General features: G+C 37.2%; 1 protein-coding gene and 1 long non-coding RNA gene across 5 annotated transcripts in view; one reads left to right on the top strand and one right to left on the bottom strand.

Moving 5' to 3' along the window:
* The window catches only part of LOC141361906 (uncharacterized), a 593,959-nt gene that overhangs the window by 464,335 nt on the left and 117,146 nt on the right, over nucleotides 1-12,478 (top strand). The gene's annotated exons all lie outside the window — the stretch shown is intronic.
* bora (bora aurora kinase A activator) overlaps nucleotides 1-12,478 on the bottom strand; it is a 119,013-nt gene that overhangs the window by 96,798 nt on the left and 9,737 nt on the right. For all 4 annotated transcript variants that reach the window (XM_073863567.1, XM_073863564.1, XM_073863565.1 and 1 more), the window contains exons 4-5: nucleotides 1,301-1,346; nucleotides 1,138-1,219 (exon numbers count right to left, since the gene is read on the bottom strand). In XM_073863567.1, the coding sequence (XP_073719668.1) occupies nucleotides 1,138-1,219; nucleotides 1,301-1,346 (128 nt within the window). The remainder of the gene's footprint in view (nucleotides 1-1,137; nucleotides 1,220-1,300; nucleotides 1,347-12,478) is intronic.

The raw sequence follows: 12,478 nt of genomic DNA, 5'->3' as shown, positions 1-12,478 counted from the left end.
CCAGGTTATTTTTATATTCTGACTTTAAAGAACAATTTAGAAAATGAGATCCTCTGAGGAGCGCGTGAATGCCGCAATTGATCTGACGGCAGCTTATTTTGCTAATATGGTAACATTTCTTCATTTCTTCATTTGCTAAAACGTATTACCTCACTAATGTTTTTATTAGTACTTCGGCTGATATCGGCCTGAGATGGACCGCGGCAGTCACGGGTGTCAAGTTCATCGGAGACAAGCAGAAAGCGTCAAAACGTGAATGGTTTCACAAGCCGAGAAAATATTTGGGGTGAATGCCAAATGCCGTTTTGCGTCAAGGCACTTCACGAAGAGGACGTCACATGAACAGTCGATCCAAATAAAAAGAAAAAGACGCTGTATTTTATTGCTCTATTTGCCAAGTGTGTTTAATTACCCACACTATGAGACACAAATGCGCAACTTTCTCTAGAGTTCAAGAGATCAAGATCTTCGAAGGAAATAATAATAATAATAATAAGTTTAATTTATATAGCGCCTTTCCATAGCTCAAGTACGCTTCACAATAACAGTTAGGAGTAAACAGTAAATACATACAGTAGCAGACAATGGACAATAGGGAGGATCACTTTCGATTAGAACTCGCCCTTTATCATTTTGTGAGCGGCAGCCGCTTTAACCAATCATTGAACAGATTATTAACAACCAATCATAGAACATTTTTCTGAGCTCAACGTGGAGTGTTGAGAAGATTTTATTTAATTCACAAATCAAAAATCTTATAAAGAAGAAATCAAGAATGCAGGTCTTAAAAGATGATGGTGCTTTAGGCAAATCATTAATAAACAAATTATGACAAACAGATAAGAATTTTCATTGTGTTTTATGCTGTACTTTCATCTACCATCTTTTTGTGACTCTTTTTTCAAAGTACCGCTTTAGGCACCGTTTAGGCACCGGAACCGTTTTAAAAGTATTGATTTGGCACCGGTATCGAAAAAAACCAAACAATACCCATCCCTATTATCAGAACAAAGAAATTCATACAGGTTTGTACCAACATGAGAGTAAAAAGATGACAGGATTTTCTTTGGGTGAACTATCCCTTTAATACCTAAAAAAGCTTTCATTGCAATAAATTAGCGCCAGAATTATACTTACTTTTATAATTTTGCAACTGTATTGGCTGTTTAGCTGTTGGGGGTCCCCATGGTGAAGGAACAATGACACCTTTAGTAAAAAACTGCAAAAACGGAAACAAAACTGATCAAGTACCTTTATTGCACATAGTTTATTCTACAGGTTTATATACTACAAGTTTTACCTGTTCAATGGCATTCTGTCGTTTTTCCTCAATCTCAGCATCTGACCTGTGGTGTTAAAATAAAGTGGGTCAAAGGTTTGATTACCCAGGAATAAACATTTTGTCATTAAATACTTACCCTCATGTCTTCCCACACCCGCAAAACATTCATTAATCGTCACAACAAAAATTAAGATACTTTTGATGAAATTGAAATTTAATTGTGCTGTCAATTCTTTTCTCTCTCTCTCTCTGCACAAAATGGCAGTGACATGGTTGGATAGTGAAGATTAAGGGGTGGTACTATTATAATCAGGGGTGTGATTGGCAGATGACAAAAAAGCAGGAAAATATACGGCACACCTACCATGACGCTACATACACATACACACACACACACACACACACACACACACACACACACACACACACAGAAATAGTTGAAATACAATTTGGGCTCAAAATTGATTGATCTGAGTGGACAATCCTCAATCAGCATGGGCAAGTGCCACCCTGACCGTTATGTAGCCTCGCCACCGCAATGAGGAATTTTATGTTCTTGTAAATACATTTGTGCCCTTTTAGTAAATCTTTGGTTGCATATGGTATTAATATTAAGGCACACAAGCCACAAAACCAACTTGATAAATGAGATTCACCATTGGTCAAAACACGTTTAATGTATATTAGAGGTCGACCGATTTATCGGCCGGCCGAATAATTGGCAGATTTTTGGCATATCTTAACAAATCGGCTTTGACAGATTTAGCTGCAAAATTAGGCCGATTAATATGCAGGCACATCTGCGGGCACCTAAGCGCTGTTGTAGAACTCGTGACGCTGCCTCTTGCTGCAAGCAGATCGCTCCCGTGTGTGTGCGCAGCCGTGCCTTGTTCACAAACAGCTTTAGTAAACAATGGAGGGATCGCGAATTAAGCAGCCAGTATAACAGCGCGACGGCTTATGTCTCGCGGTGCACTGTTCGTGCAAAGATCAGGCTCATTTCATGTGATTAATGAGTGATGATGATCTTTGTTTGCGTGATAGAGAGAGAAGAGCCGCGTGTGCACACTTTCTGTCTTCAAACTGTCTCCCTGCTTTTATTACTCAAAACAAAATTGACTCGATGGCGAAAGGTCGGAAGACCAAATCATATCCACCAAGGAAATGTTTTTCGTGTTGTTAAAGTAACACTTTGTTTACAGTTTTGCGCTGCTCAGCCTGGATTAGAACAGCGTCCGATTTGCGAACTGACTCCTTTGAACGGATTAGTTTGAATGAACGTTTGAAACAACAGATCTGTCCCATCACTAAACTCACAAGACATCACTGTCAGCACAATCAGTCACTCATAGCACCTCAGAAATAAGATATAAATGTGTTTCAAAAATGTTTAGAAAGATTTGCCCTAAATAACAGGCTAAACAAAAAAACATAGACATTTACTATGTTAACTTTATGATGAATAAATAATTCATCAGGTCTACCAAATAAGGATTTTATGCTACAAAGCAATAAAAGCCATGGGAAAAAACTGATCAAAGATGATGACAGCAGAGTGTCAGGTAATATCTGTGTCTGATAAATGCATGGTGCAGAGGAGGTTGTAAAACTCTTTAGAAAGACCAGTCATAATTTTTTTAAATACTTTGGCTTAAATAGTGACATTTTTACATTTAAAATACCTGCTAATGATGAGAAAATTTTGATTATTATGTACAAATAGAAAATTGGCCAAACATATCGGCCATCGGCTGCCCTGATTTCTAAATATCGGCATGGGCATCGGCCAGAGAAAAAGCCATATCGGTCGACCTCTAATGTTTATAGAATAATTAGTGGGGGCAGGTCCGGACTGGCCATAGGGAGGACCGGGAGAATTCCCGGTGGGCCGGTCTGATTATTTGGCATCAAGGGCCGGTGTTGTCATGACACGGGTTGAAGGTTGCTGCTGTCCCCAAGCTGCCAGTACTCACAGCAGCCCCACTGGCGTAATTTGCGGGTGAAAGATGTCCCCATCACTTCATGCCAGTGTTGATTGTGTCCCAATTCCCGACCACTTATTGGAAGAATTCTTGCATTAGGGTTCATTAACATCTGCATGGACAACGCAGGACGTGCCGCGTCTAAAGCGTTCGCCTGTGAACAGTGTCTAGATTTAAAATAAACTTAAAAGCGTCTTCATATGAACAGCCTTTAAAAGGAGAATTATGTACAAATTGTGTTTTTTTATTTAAGTCATTGGTGTAACAATGACTCGTCTATTGATAATCATTCGCCTAATTAATCCTCTATTGCAAGAAACAAAAATCAAAATTAGAGCCCGACCGATAAAGGATTTTGAAGGCCGATACCGATACAAATGTTTGTTGGTTTTAAAAACCGATAAGCCGATATACAGCCACAACTATTACTTCTATTATTATTATTATTATTGACCGCAATAATCACCAAAATTAATGATCACATTATCATCATCATTTATATTAAACAAGATAAAGGTCATCCCTAAATGTTTGTGTGCGTGTGTAATAATTAGTCCCTATATTGCCTCCCCGAATATAAGACGACCCCCCCATTTTCCAAATGTATGTTTGGGTTTTCACCAGAAAATAATTTTTCCGGTGAAAAATTAATTTTCAACCGACAGCGTCTCCTACCATCATGGCCGACCGGCCCAGACTCCGCCCAAATCGGCACGTGACTCCTCACTCTCAATATCGCGAATATAAGACGACGCCCTATTTTTTGTCTGATATTCCGGTATACTACAATGTCAGCTTGCTTATCCCTTTACCTGCACTTTTTAAATTCTTTCCATCAAGCTACATCAAACCATTTTCAATCATCAGTTGCTGCCTGCCTTCTAAAACCTACTATTTAGCGATCTAAATCCATTATGTGACTCGTTAATGCTGCGGCTGAATGACAGTCTGCAACGCACACTTGGCGTCAGTGAATTTCACACACGTATAAAAGAAAAGCGAACTTTTATGCAAAAGCTACGTTTGATACCTTTTCTCTATGTCTAAATGTTCACTCCCCGCAAGTCTAACTTTCATTTTACAATGAAATGAGGTTTATGGCGACTGTAACCAGAGATATGCTAGTTATAAATACAGTAATCATTACTTTATTTAGGCAGAATAAGTTCGTTGTGGTTTCCAAGCTCGTTAACGTTAGCGGTCTTCCACTGATACTGGCATTAGCAGGTCTATGACGAGACATTATTTAGCAAAAAAATAACGTCACACTGCAAATTGTAAAACATACATTTTCAATATAACAGGCTAAGGAGAGATGATACGTCTCATTGCTTTAACTGTCACACTATTAAAGAAATACTTCAGTCGCATTGTCAAAAGTTAAAAGGACAGTCAGTCAACGTAACATTACTAGGTAATTCCGCTTCACTCTCAGCTTATTTAACAGCAGCAAAACTGAACATGATTGTCACAAATTTTTCATGCTTATTTGAGTTAAGAGAACCGATTGGGGTGTTCTTTTAATTGTTATTCAAGCAATGTATGTCTCGTGACCAACTCACCATCAACTAAACCGCTGTCGTCTCTGCCCTGGTCTGACTGAAATCAGCAGGTTGCAGGATGTGTGACGCGTTACACACGAGTGTTGCCTACAGGGTAGTTGTAAAGTGCCCTCTGGTGCACAAACTATACAATGGCAACACTCATGACATGCTTGACGGCTGTTTCGTCCGTGTTTCTTTATTTATTTTTTTAATATTCGTTTATCGGCCATCATAATTGCCGATATGAATAGTTTAAAAAATGCCTAATATCGGCCGATAATATCGGCCTGCCGATATATCGGTCGGGCTCTAATCAAAATTCATCTCAGTTTATTGAATAAAAGTAGTTTCATATGAATATGATGTTTTTCAAGTAAAACAAAATGTTGAAAATCCCTATATACAGTATAGACACAAGTTAGGTCTAGCTTACGCTAGGCTATTTGAAAATATACATGATCTAAGTACTTAAACATTAAGATAAAGATTTTATTTTATTATCTGCTTTTCCAGCATTGAAACCACTGCACAAGCAAGATTTGTCAAAGCTTTTTCAATATAGAAATATAGGAGAAAACACAAACTTAATTCAAATGATGTTGTGACTTACTGGAAAGGCAATCAAGTGCATTTGTCTTTTCCATACACTGTAAAAAATCCAATTAATGAAATGTTGGACGGGCAAAAATATATAAGTTAAACCAATTTTCTTGTTTGGGCTTAGTTGAGATAACATATTATTTAAAGTCTACATAAATCTGTGTTTAAAACATTAAATGAATGGTAATTTTTAAATTAAGTCAACATTCAGAATGGCTATGCTGACTGAACTAATTAAGACAAATCTGGTCAATATGTAGACTTATGACAGTGTAGCGAATTTCAGCGGGAGGAGGGGAATAACGTTATTTGAAACACTATGAACCTCCGACCGAAACACTACGGGGATTCCCAAGGGAATCTTAGATTTTAGCTCAAAAGGGAATATTATGTATAATTAACTGTAATTAACTATACAAGTTTATCAGGTTTTACCTGGCGTAGCAGAATTAATAATAACAATTAATTAATATGTTCGTCCACCGACGACATATATATCCATAATCGTATATTAACGTCTAAGAAATGTTAATTTCATGGCCTTTAAAATTAACCTTCTCACTGATATACAGTGCTACTCGCAGCGTGTAGCTGGATCAAAAGGCAGAAATAGTGACTTTAATTTCATGAGCATTGAACACAGAAACAATTCAATTGTGAAAATGCAAACCGGTTTATTAACTATAAAATGAAGTACACATAACGACTAACTAAACATACACACATACAATAACATAAAACATGAGAAAGAAAAGATTGAAAATACTAGAGAGAGTAAAAGATTGGCTAGCACTATTGCTTAACATCTGCAAAAACCATCGGATAATCTCTAAGGATCGCCTTAATTTTCATAAGGGGTAAAGCTTGAACATCAGCGAGTAAAACGAGTTTATACTTGCGTTTGGCTCTTTGTGATGCGGTGCGAAGTTTCTTATGCTCGCGGTGCGAGCAAGGAGAGAGAGAGAGAATCCAGGTGTGTTCGTTTAAGATGGAAATCCGTTAAGTTGTTTCGTAGGGCGGATTGGTCCGCAGGGTTTTCCGAACTCTAGCGCAAAGCCAGGAAAGACTGTCCCGAAGAGACAGGACAGGGCTCAGAGAAAAGATGATGAATCCGAGGGACTTTGGGTGAGTCTCAGCGAGTTTCCAAACTGCGCTGGCAGGTTACCCGAGTAACCGGGCGATTGAGCGCTCATGAGTGAACTAAGCCACTGACTGAGATACTGAGCTAATTGAGCGAATTAGCTATTGAGCGAATTGAGCTATTGAGCAATGATGGCTTGGGCGATAGGCCGTTTTGACCTTTCACGTGCCCAGCCCATTTTAGGTGAATGACCAATGTGCGAAGTGTTCGATCGCGCAGGGAAACAAGCCTTTGTTCTTTGAGACATCACATTTGCGTAATTGCATAATGATAAAAGTTTGTTTCCATAACTCTTCAAATCGATATTAAATGACATTGATGCGGCTTATGGTAATATGATACATAGAAATGATTGGGAAATAAAGAGTAGATTAATTTGATACTAGACAAGACATGGGTTTAAGATCACGTTGAATAATAATTTCATACCCAAGATATGAACCATGCTACAGTGAACAAAATCTTAACACACAGTTACATCACACATACATGATTATCAGTGTTGGGGGTAACGAGTTACAAAGTAACGGATTACAGTAACTACATTACTTTTTTGGGTAACGAAGTAAAGTAACGCATTACACTAATAATATTGGTAACTACACTACTTTACTAGACTATAGGAACGCGCTTTCCTGCGTTACCCAAGCAGTGTTTGCCTGGGTGTAAAGTTCTGTCTATTTAAGTGGTGCGTGCATGCGTGTGCCTGTACGTGTGCCGTTGCCATAGAGATTGATTTGACGGAGCTGCTGGTGCAAAGGGGAGCGGGAAATGAAGACGGAGGGTTTCAGCCACTGGGGCGATTCACATTACTTTCAGCGTATTGCTCGAAAGTACATAAATATTCGTGTGAAATGCACACTATGCCCACACGACAAGTGTCTTTCAACTGCTGACAACGCGATGAGCAACCTGTCTGAGCATTTGTAAGCCCATCATGGCAATACAACACTTGTGGCGAAAGATCCTGCTTAACTTACCGGTCAGGGATCGAGAGGTCCGAACCCGAAGACGGAATTAGGTAACGAACCTCAATCGAGTCAGAGCCAGAGCATAATTCTTTTAAAGAAATTATTTGAACGTAACCCGAACAGCAATGTCGCGTGTGCTCAATTTATAGAAAAAAGCCAGGAGTCAGGACCGCTGTTTTCTTCATAATCTTACTTCCAAATCTAATCCTATAAACTTTTCGGTGTTTGATGTATCACTGTTACCGCCCTGCCAGACTGTCTTAAATAGAGAAATAAGTTAATTCCTTGATTTGCGTTGTTGATTCATTTATAAATAATTCCCCCAAGGGTTTAGTTTATGCGCAAAAAGCATTAAAATGAATAGAACGTGATGATTACGTCTTTCTTTGGTGAAAAAATAATAAAATAAATAAGCCTATATGAAATGTGTTTCCCTTAAATAATTAGCAAATTACCAAAACGAATTCAAAAGTAGCCTATATGAGTTTATTTATTGTGTGACGCGCTCCCAAACCGATGCAGCACAAAACACTTTTTACCTGTTTAAAAAAGCACAATGTTTTGTTATTATTGCGAGTGTAACTTTACATAAATAAATTTACACATTACAGTTTTGAATGTTGTTTTACTTTTATTTGTATGACCATAATTTAAGGTAATTTAAGGTAATGCAAAATGCGCGTGGGTTTACACAGGGCAGCGAGAAAGAGACATTAAACTTTAAACATTTAACATTCTACTTGAGTTTTTTTGGACATCCCTTTGGAATCACTGCAATCATATCATCAATTTATAAGGTAATAATAAATATAAGCGCAGCGCTGATGAGTGTTCAAACACTGCTGACCGCTCAGCTGTCAATCAGCCGACCCTCACAAAGTTTCACATTAAATGATAATATATTTGAACAAGCATGGTCCTGTGCTTATTTCTGTCAATGTTCTGCATGAAGATCTTTAAAGGTTTCTACTTACATCACGATTTGCGGTGCGGCCGGTCGCAGTCTTTATGTAAAACGGGTATGAAATAAATTGATGCTGATGTCGGATAACGGGTCAACTGTTATTTTAATCGCGCGGATGCGGGTTATCAAACAGGACTGTGCATGACTCGTATAAGGAAAATGGAATGACAACATGAAAATTATAAAATAGCCTACATGTTTATATTCTGTATGAAACCACCATGGGCGCTAAACTTGCGGTGTTAAAGGGACAGTTCACCCAAAAAATAAATTATAAATTTTGTTACAAACCTGTATAAATATCTTTGTTCTGATAAACACGAAGCAACATATTTTGAGAAATGTTAATAACCAAACCAAGCATGAGCCCCATTCACTTCTATAGTAGGAAAAAATAATACTATGGAAGTGAATGGGGCTCATGAATGGTTTGGTTACAAACATTCCTCAAAATATTTTCATTCATGTTCACCAGAACAAAGACATTTATACAGGTTTGTAACAACATGAGAGTTACAAACCTGATTTACAAATAAATTATAGAGAATTTTAATTTTTGGGCGAACTATAAATCCGATGGGGTCAAAAATTAGGGTGCACCTAACTTTTGTGCTGGTGCACCTAAGAAAAAATGTTAGGCGCACCAGTGCAACCAGTGCAAAAAGTTAGTCTAGAGCCCTGGCCGGTCATTTAAAGTAGTCACTCATCATCAGCCGACCCCGCCTAAACCATGTCCATGTATCTATGTGGTAAATTAAGAAAAAGGAAAGTAAAGTAATAAGTAGTGAAGTTACTTTTCAAATGCAGTAACTAGTAAAGTAATCTCATTACAATTTTAAGAAGTAACTAGTAACTAGTAACTAATTACATTTTTTGAGTAACTACCCCAACACTGATGATTATGCAGTAAAGGGATATAACATATATATATATACATTTAAACAGCTCATTGTGATTTTTAAACGTGGTTTCATCAGAGATATATAGTCCGTGCCCCCCCTGCTGTGTCTCTGGCGACTGTCATTCGATCGGGTCTCAGGTTCTCTGGTGGAATTTCTTTGAACCTCCTTTGAAGACTGCATTTGTTTTAATTGTTGCCCATTTTACACCCCTGATAGGTGGTGGATATCTGGGTGATTGTGTTATCAGGACACAGGGTTATCTAAAGTCACAATTTTAGGGCTGTTTACGATCCAGACGCCAAATGGCCTCAATCTGACTCCGAGCCATTTGCTACAACAGCTATGTTTCCTGACAACAAAAAGCTCATAATATTACTGTTATTTGGTCACAAAATGTAATTGTAAGAGTTGTTCAGGCGTGAATGTATGTGCTTTAATTTCTTATACTTAATAATAAAAGGTTTACCGGTATGTTTTAAATCATATTTTAGGATTGCACTTAATTAATATCGCTGCTGAATGATATTTCATATCTTTCACATTTGTTATAACCGGACTGCGTCAAGCCTGCGAATTTGAACTTCAGAGCTGAATGAGCGAGTGGAGAAATAGTCCCAATATCATAACAATCTTAAATAAAACTTCTAAATATACCCGTGTGCGTGTGTGCATATATGTATGTATGAGCGTGCGTGCATGCATGTTTTTGTTTTGAATTTAAAACGGAAGGATCTGGATCACATGTCATTTCATCTGAGATCAATCAGCTCCTTAAGTTCACGTCAGGTAAGTGGTTGTAATTAAATGCTAATTTTAGACTATATTAATTAGCAAAGACGCAAATACTCGACGTACTTGTAATGATATTTTTGTAAAGATATATTTAAAGGTGTTATGTTATGTGTCCGAAGTAAAGTGGAGCTATTTTAGGTAACTCTTTCCCCGCCACTGACGAGATATCTCGGCAATCAAGAGAAAACGCCTCCCCGCCAATGACGAGTATTTCCGTCTTTCTGCAATACCACTATTATCCACTAGGTGGTGCCCTTCCGCAACTTTTTTAACCCGGAAGTATTGCCCTATGGCAAGCTGCTGCATGTCCGTGTCCGTTTTAAAGATCGCTCTGAATAGAATCTCTATGAAAAGTCCGTCACAAAAATTGAATTATTTCTGCTTTTTGCTCAAAATGTGGTGTTTTTGCAGAAACCTACCCATATTCAAAAGCTGATTACAAAAGAACTCCTCAAGGTAGGATGAAACGTTTTTTTTTTTGTTTGAAAGCAGAGGGTCTGTTCTTTCATTTGGTATATTGTATGTTTATATATTTGAAGAAGAACATTTTCTGGAAGGCATTAAACTTTTGTGAAAATCATGAAAAACGCTGGCGCTGGCTGGCAACTTTTTTTAAAAACGCCGGCGGTGAAAGAGTTAAGATACCCTGGATAATAGGGTTGGTACCGGACAGGGTTTAGGACTCGGTCTTAATTATAATTGTGACATTTTTACAAACAAACCTTATAAAATACAATACTGGCATGCATTTTGAGACAAAACAACAGAACTCATATGTTTAGAAATGTCCGTATTTTAGTCAGTGATAAGCCTTGTCCGAGAAAACCGCCCAATAGTGTTTAATTACGTGTGAATTCTGAGGGAAATTTGGCCTAACGTTATTTTAGGGAATAAAGTCTTTCACTGTCAAGCTTTATTATATTAAACATGTTTATGTATGTGTGTTAGGGGTGGGCGGTATGAGCAAAAATTAATATCAAGGTATTTTTCACTCTTCGGCCGGTATATCTGTATTACGGTATGTTGCCATATGAGATAAAACATTTTGGAGTCACACTGTCGTAAACCTTAGTTAAATTACGGACAAAATTTGTATTTTTAACCTTATGTTACTAATAAGTGAGGGATTGGACATAGACATGATTTTTTATCTTTTCCCATTTTTTCCTTTAAAAGCGCCATTGTGTGGATGGGTGGACTCATCTTCTTATGCATATTGTCACTAATATGGGAAGTATGAAAATATGGAAATTAGTATGGTCATTTGATGGTAGGCTATGTGCCTTATTACAATGTTTTACGCTACATCCAACAACTTTAAAGCTGTGTGCTGTGTATATCTTGTGTCTGTTTGATTTATAAATAAACAAAGAACAAGATTTTCTTTTTGTTGTTAATATGAACATCTGATGGGAGATGCCATCTCACTTTAAATTATTATTAATCCCTGAACACATTAATAAATGCAGTTTATTAATACAAGTTAGTTATATTAATAAATGTATTTATTGCATTTAATTTAATTAACCAGCAGATTCACAGTGCCAAAAACACTCCACTCATACGTTTTTATGCGTAAATATGCACTATGTATTGTTTAATAGCCTCTCTAATTAATAAATCTGCATTAAGAAAACAAAATTTACCATTAAAGGCTGTTTTAATGTGTTTGGTACGTTGCTTACGTTATCCGCTAAAGCACTCTGAAAGCACTATTCATTTAACCATAACTCCTCAACCATTTGCGCTATCAAAAAAGGAATGGTTCCTAAAAGAAGATAAATTGCACTTTTTGGCAAATTATGGTTTATTACGGTAATTTCTTGCTTTCTGTCCTCCAATCGCTTACCTGGAGAGCGCGTGCAGGGCGCAATAGAGGGTAGTGATAGGAGAAATTAAGCTTTTCGAAGCTTCGAATCAATTGAACCAATTGCTTCGAAAATTGATTCAGTTTTTCGAAGCAGTTCGAAACACCACACACGGTGGCGACCCCTGCTGGTCAAAATAGTGTAAAAGCAGATATGTCCAAACATTTTACACTTTTTTATCCAAATAATAGCAAGATTTGTATTAAAATGTTAAAAAAATTATTTAACTTGATTAAGACATAGTTAAAAGTCTATTATGTGTTTTTAGTTTTATTTGGGGCAAACAAATCATTAAAACTAACTACCCTTTTAATTATGCACATTTTTGTCATTAAATCTGTCTATAAACAAAAAGTAGACAAAATGGCAGTGTTATTAGTCAGAAGGATAAATGTTTTATGTACTTTCATAATAAAACTGACCCGAGTTCAC

The sequence above is a fragment of the Misgurnus anguillicaudatus genome, chromosome 3 (assembly GCF_027580225.2).
Source record: "Misgurnus anguillicaudatus chromosome 3, ASM2758022v2, whole genome shotgun sequence".
Lineage (NCBI taxonomy): Eukaryota > Metazoa > Chordata > Actinopteri > Cypriniformes > Cobitidae > Misgurnus > Misgurnus anguillicaudatus.
The sequence above is the reverse complement of the archived record's forward strand: the minus strand, read 5'-3'. Positions and strand labels throughout refer to the sequence as shown.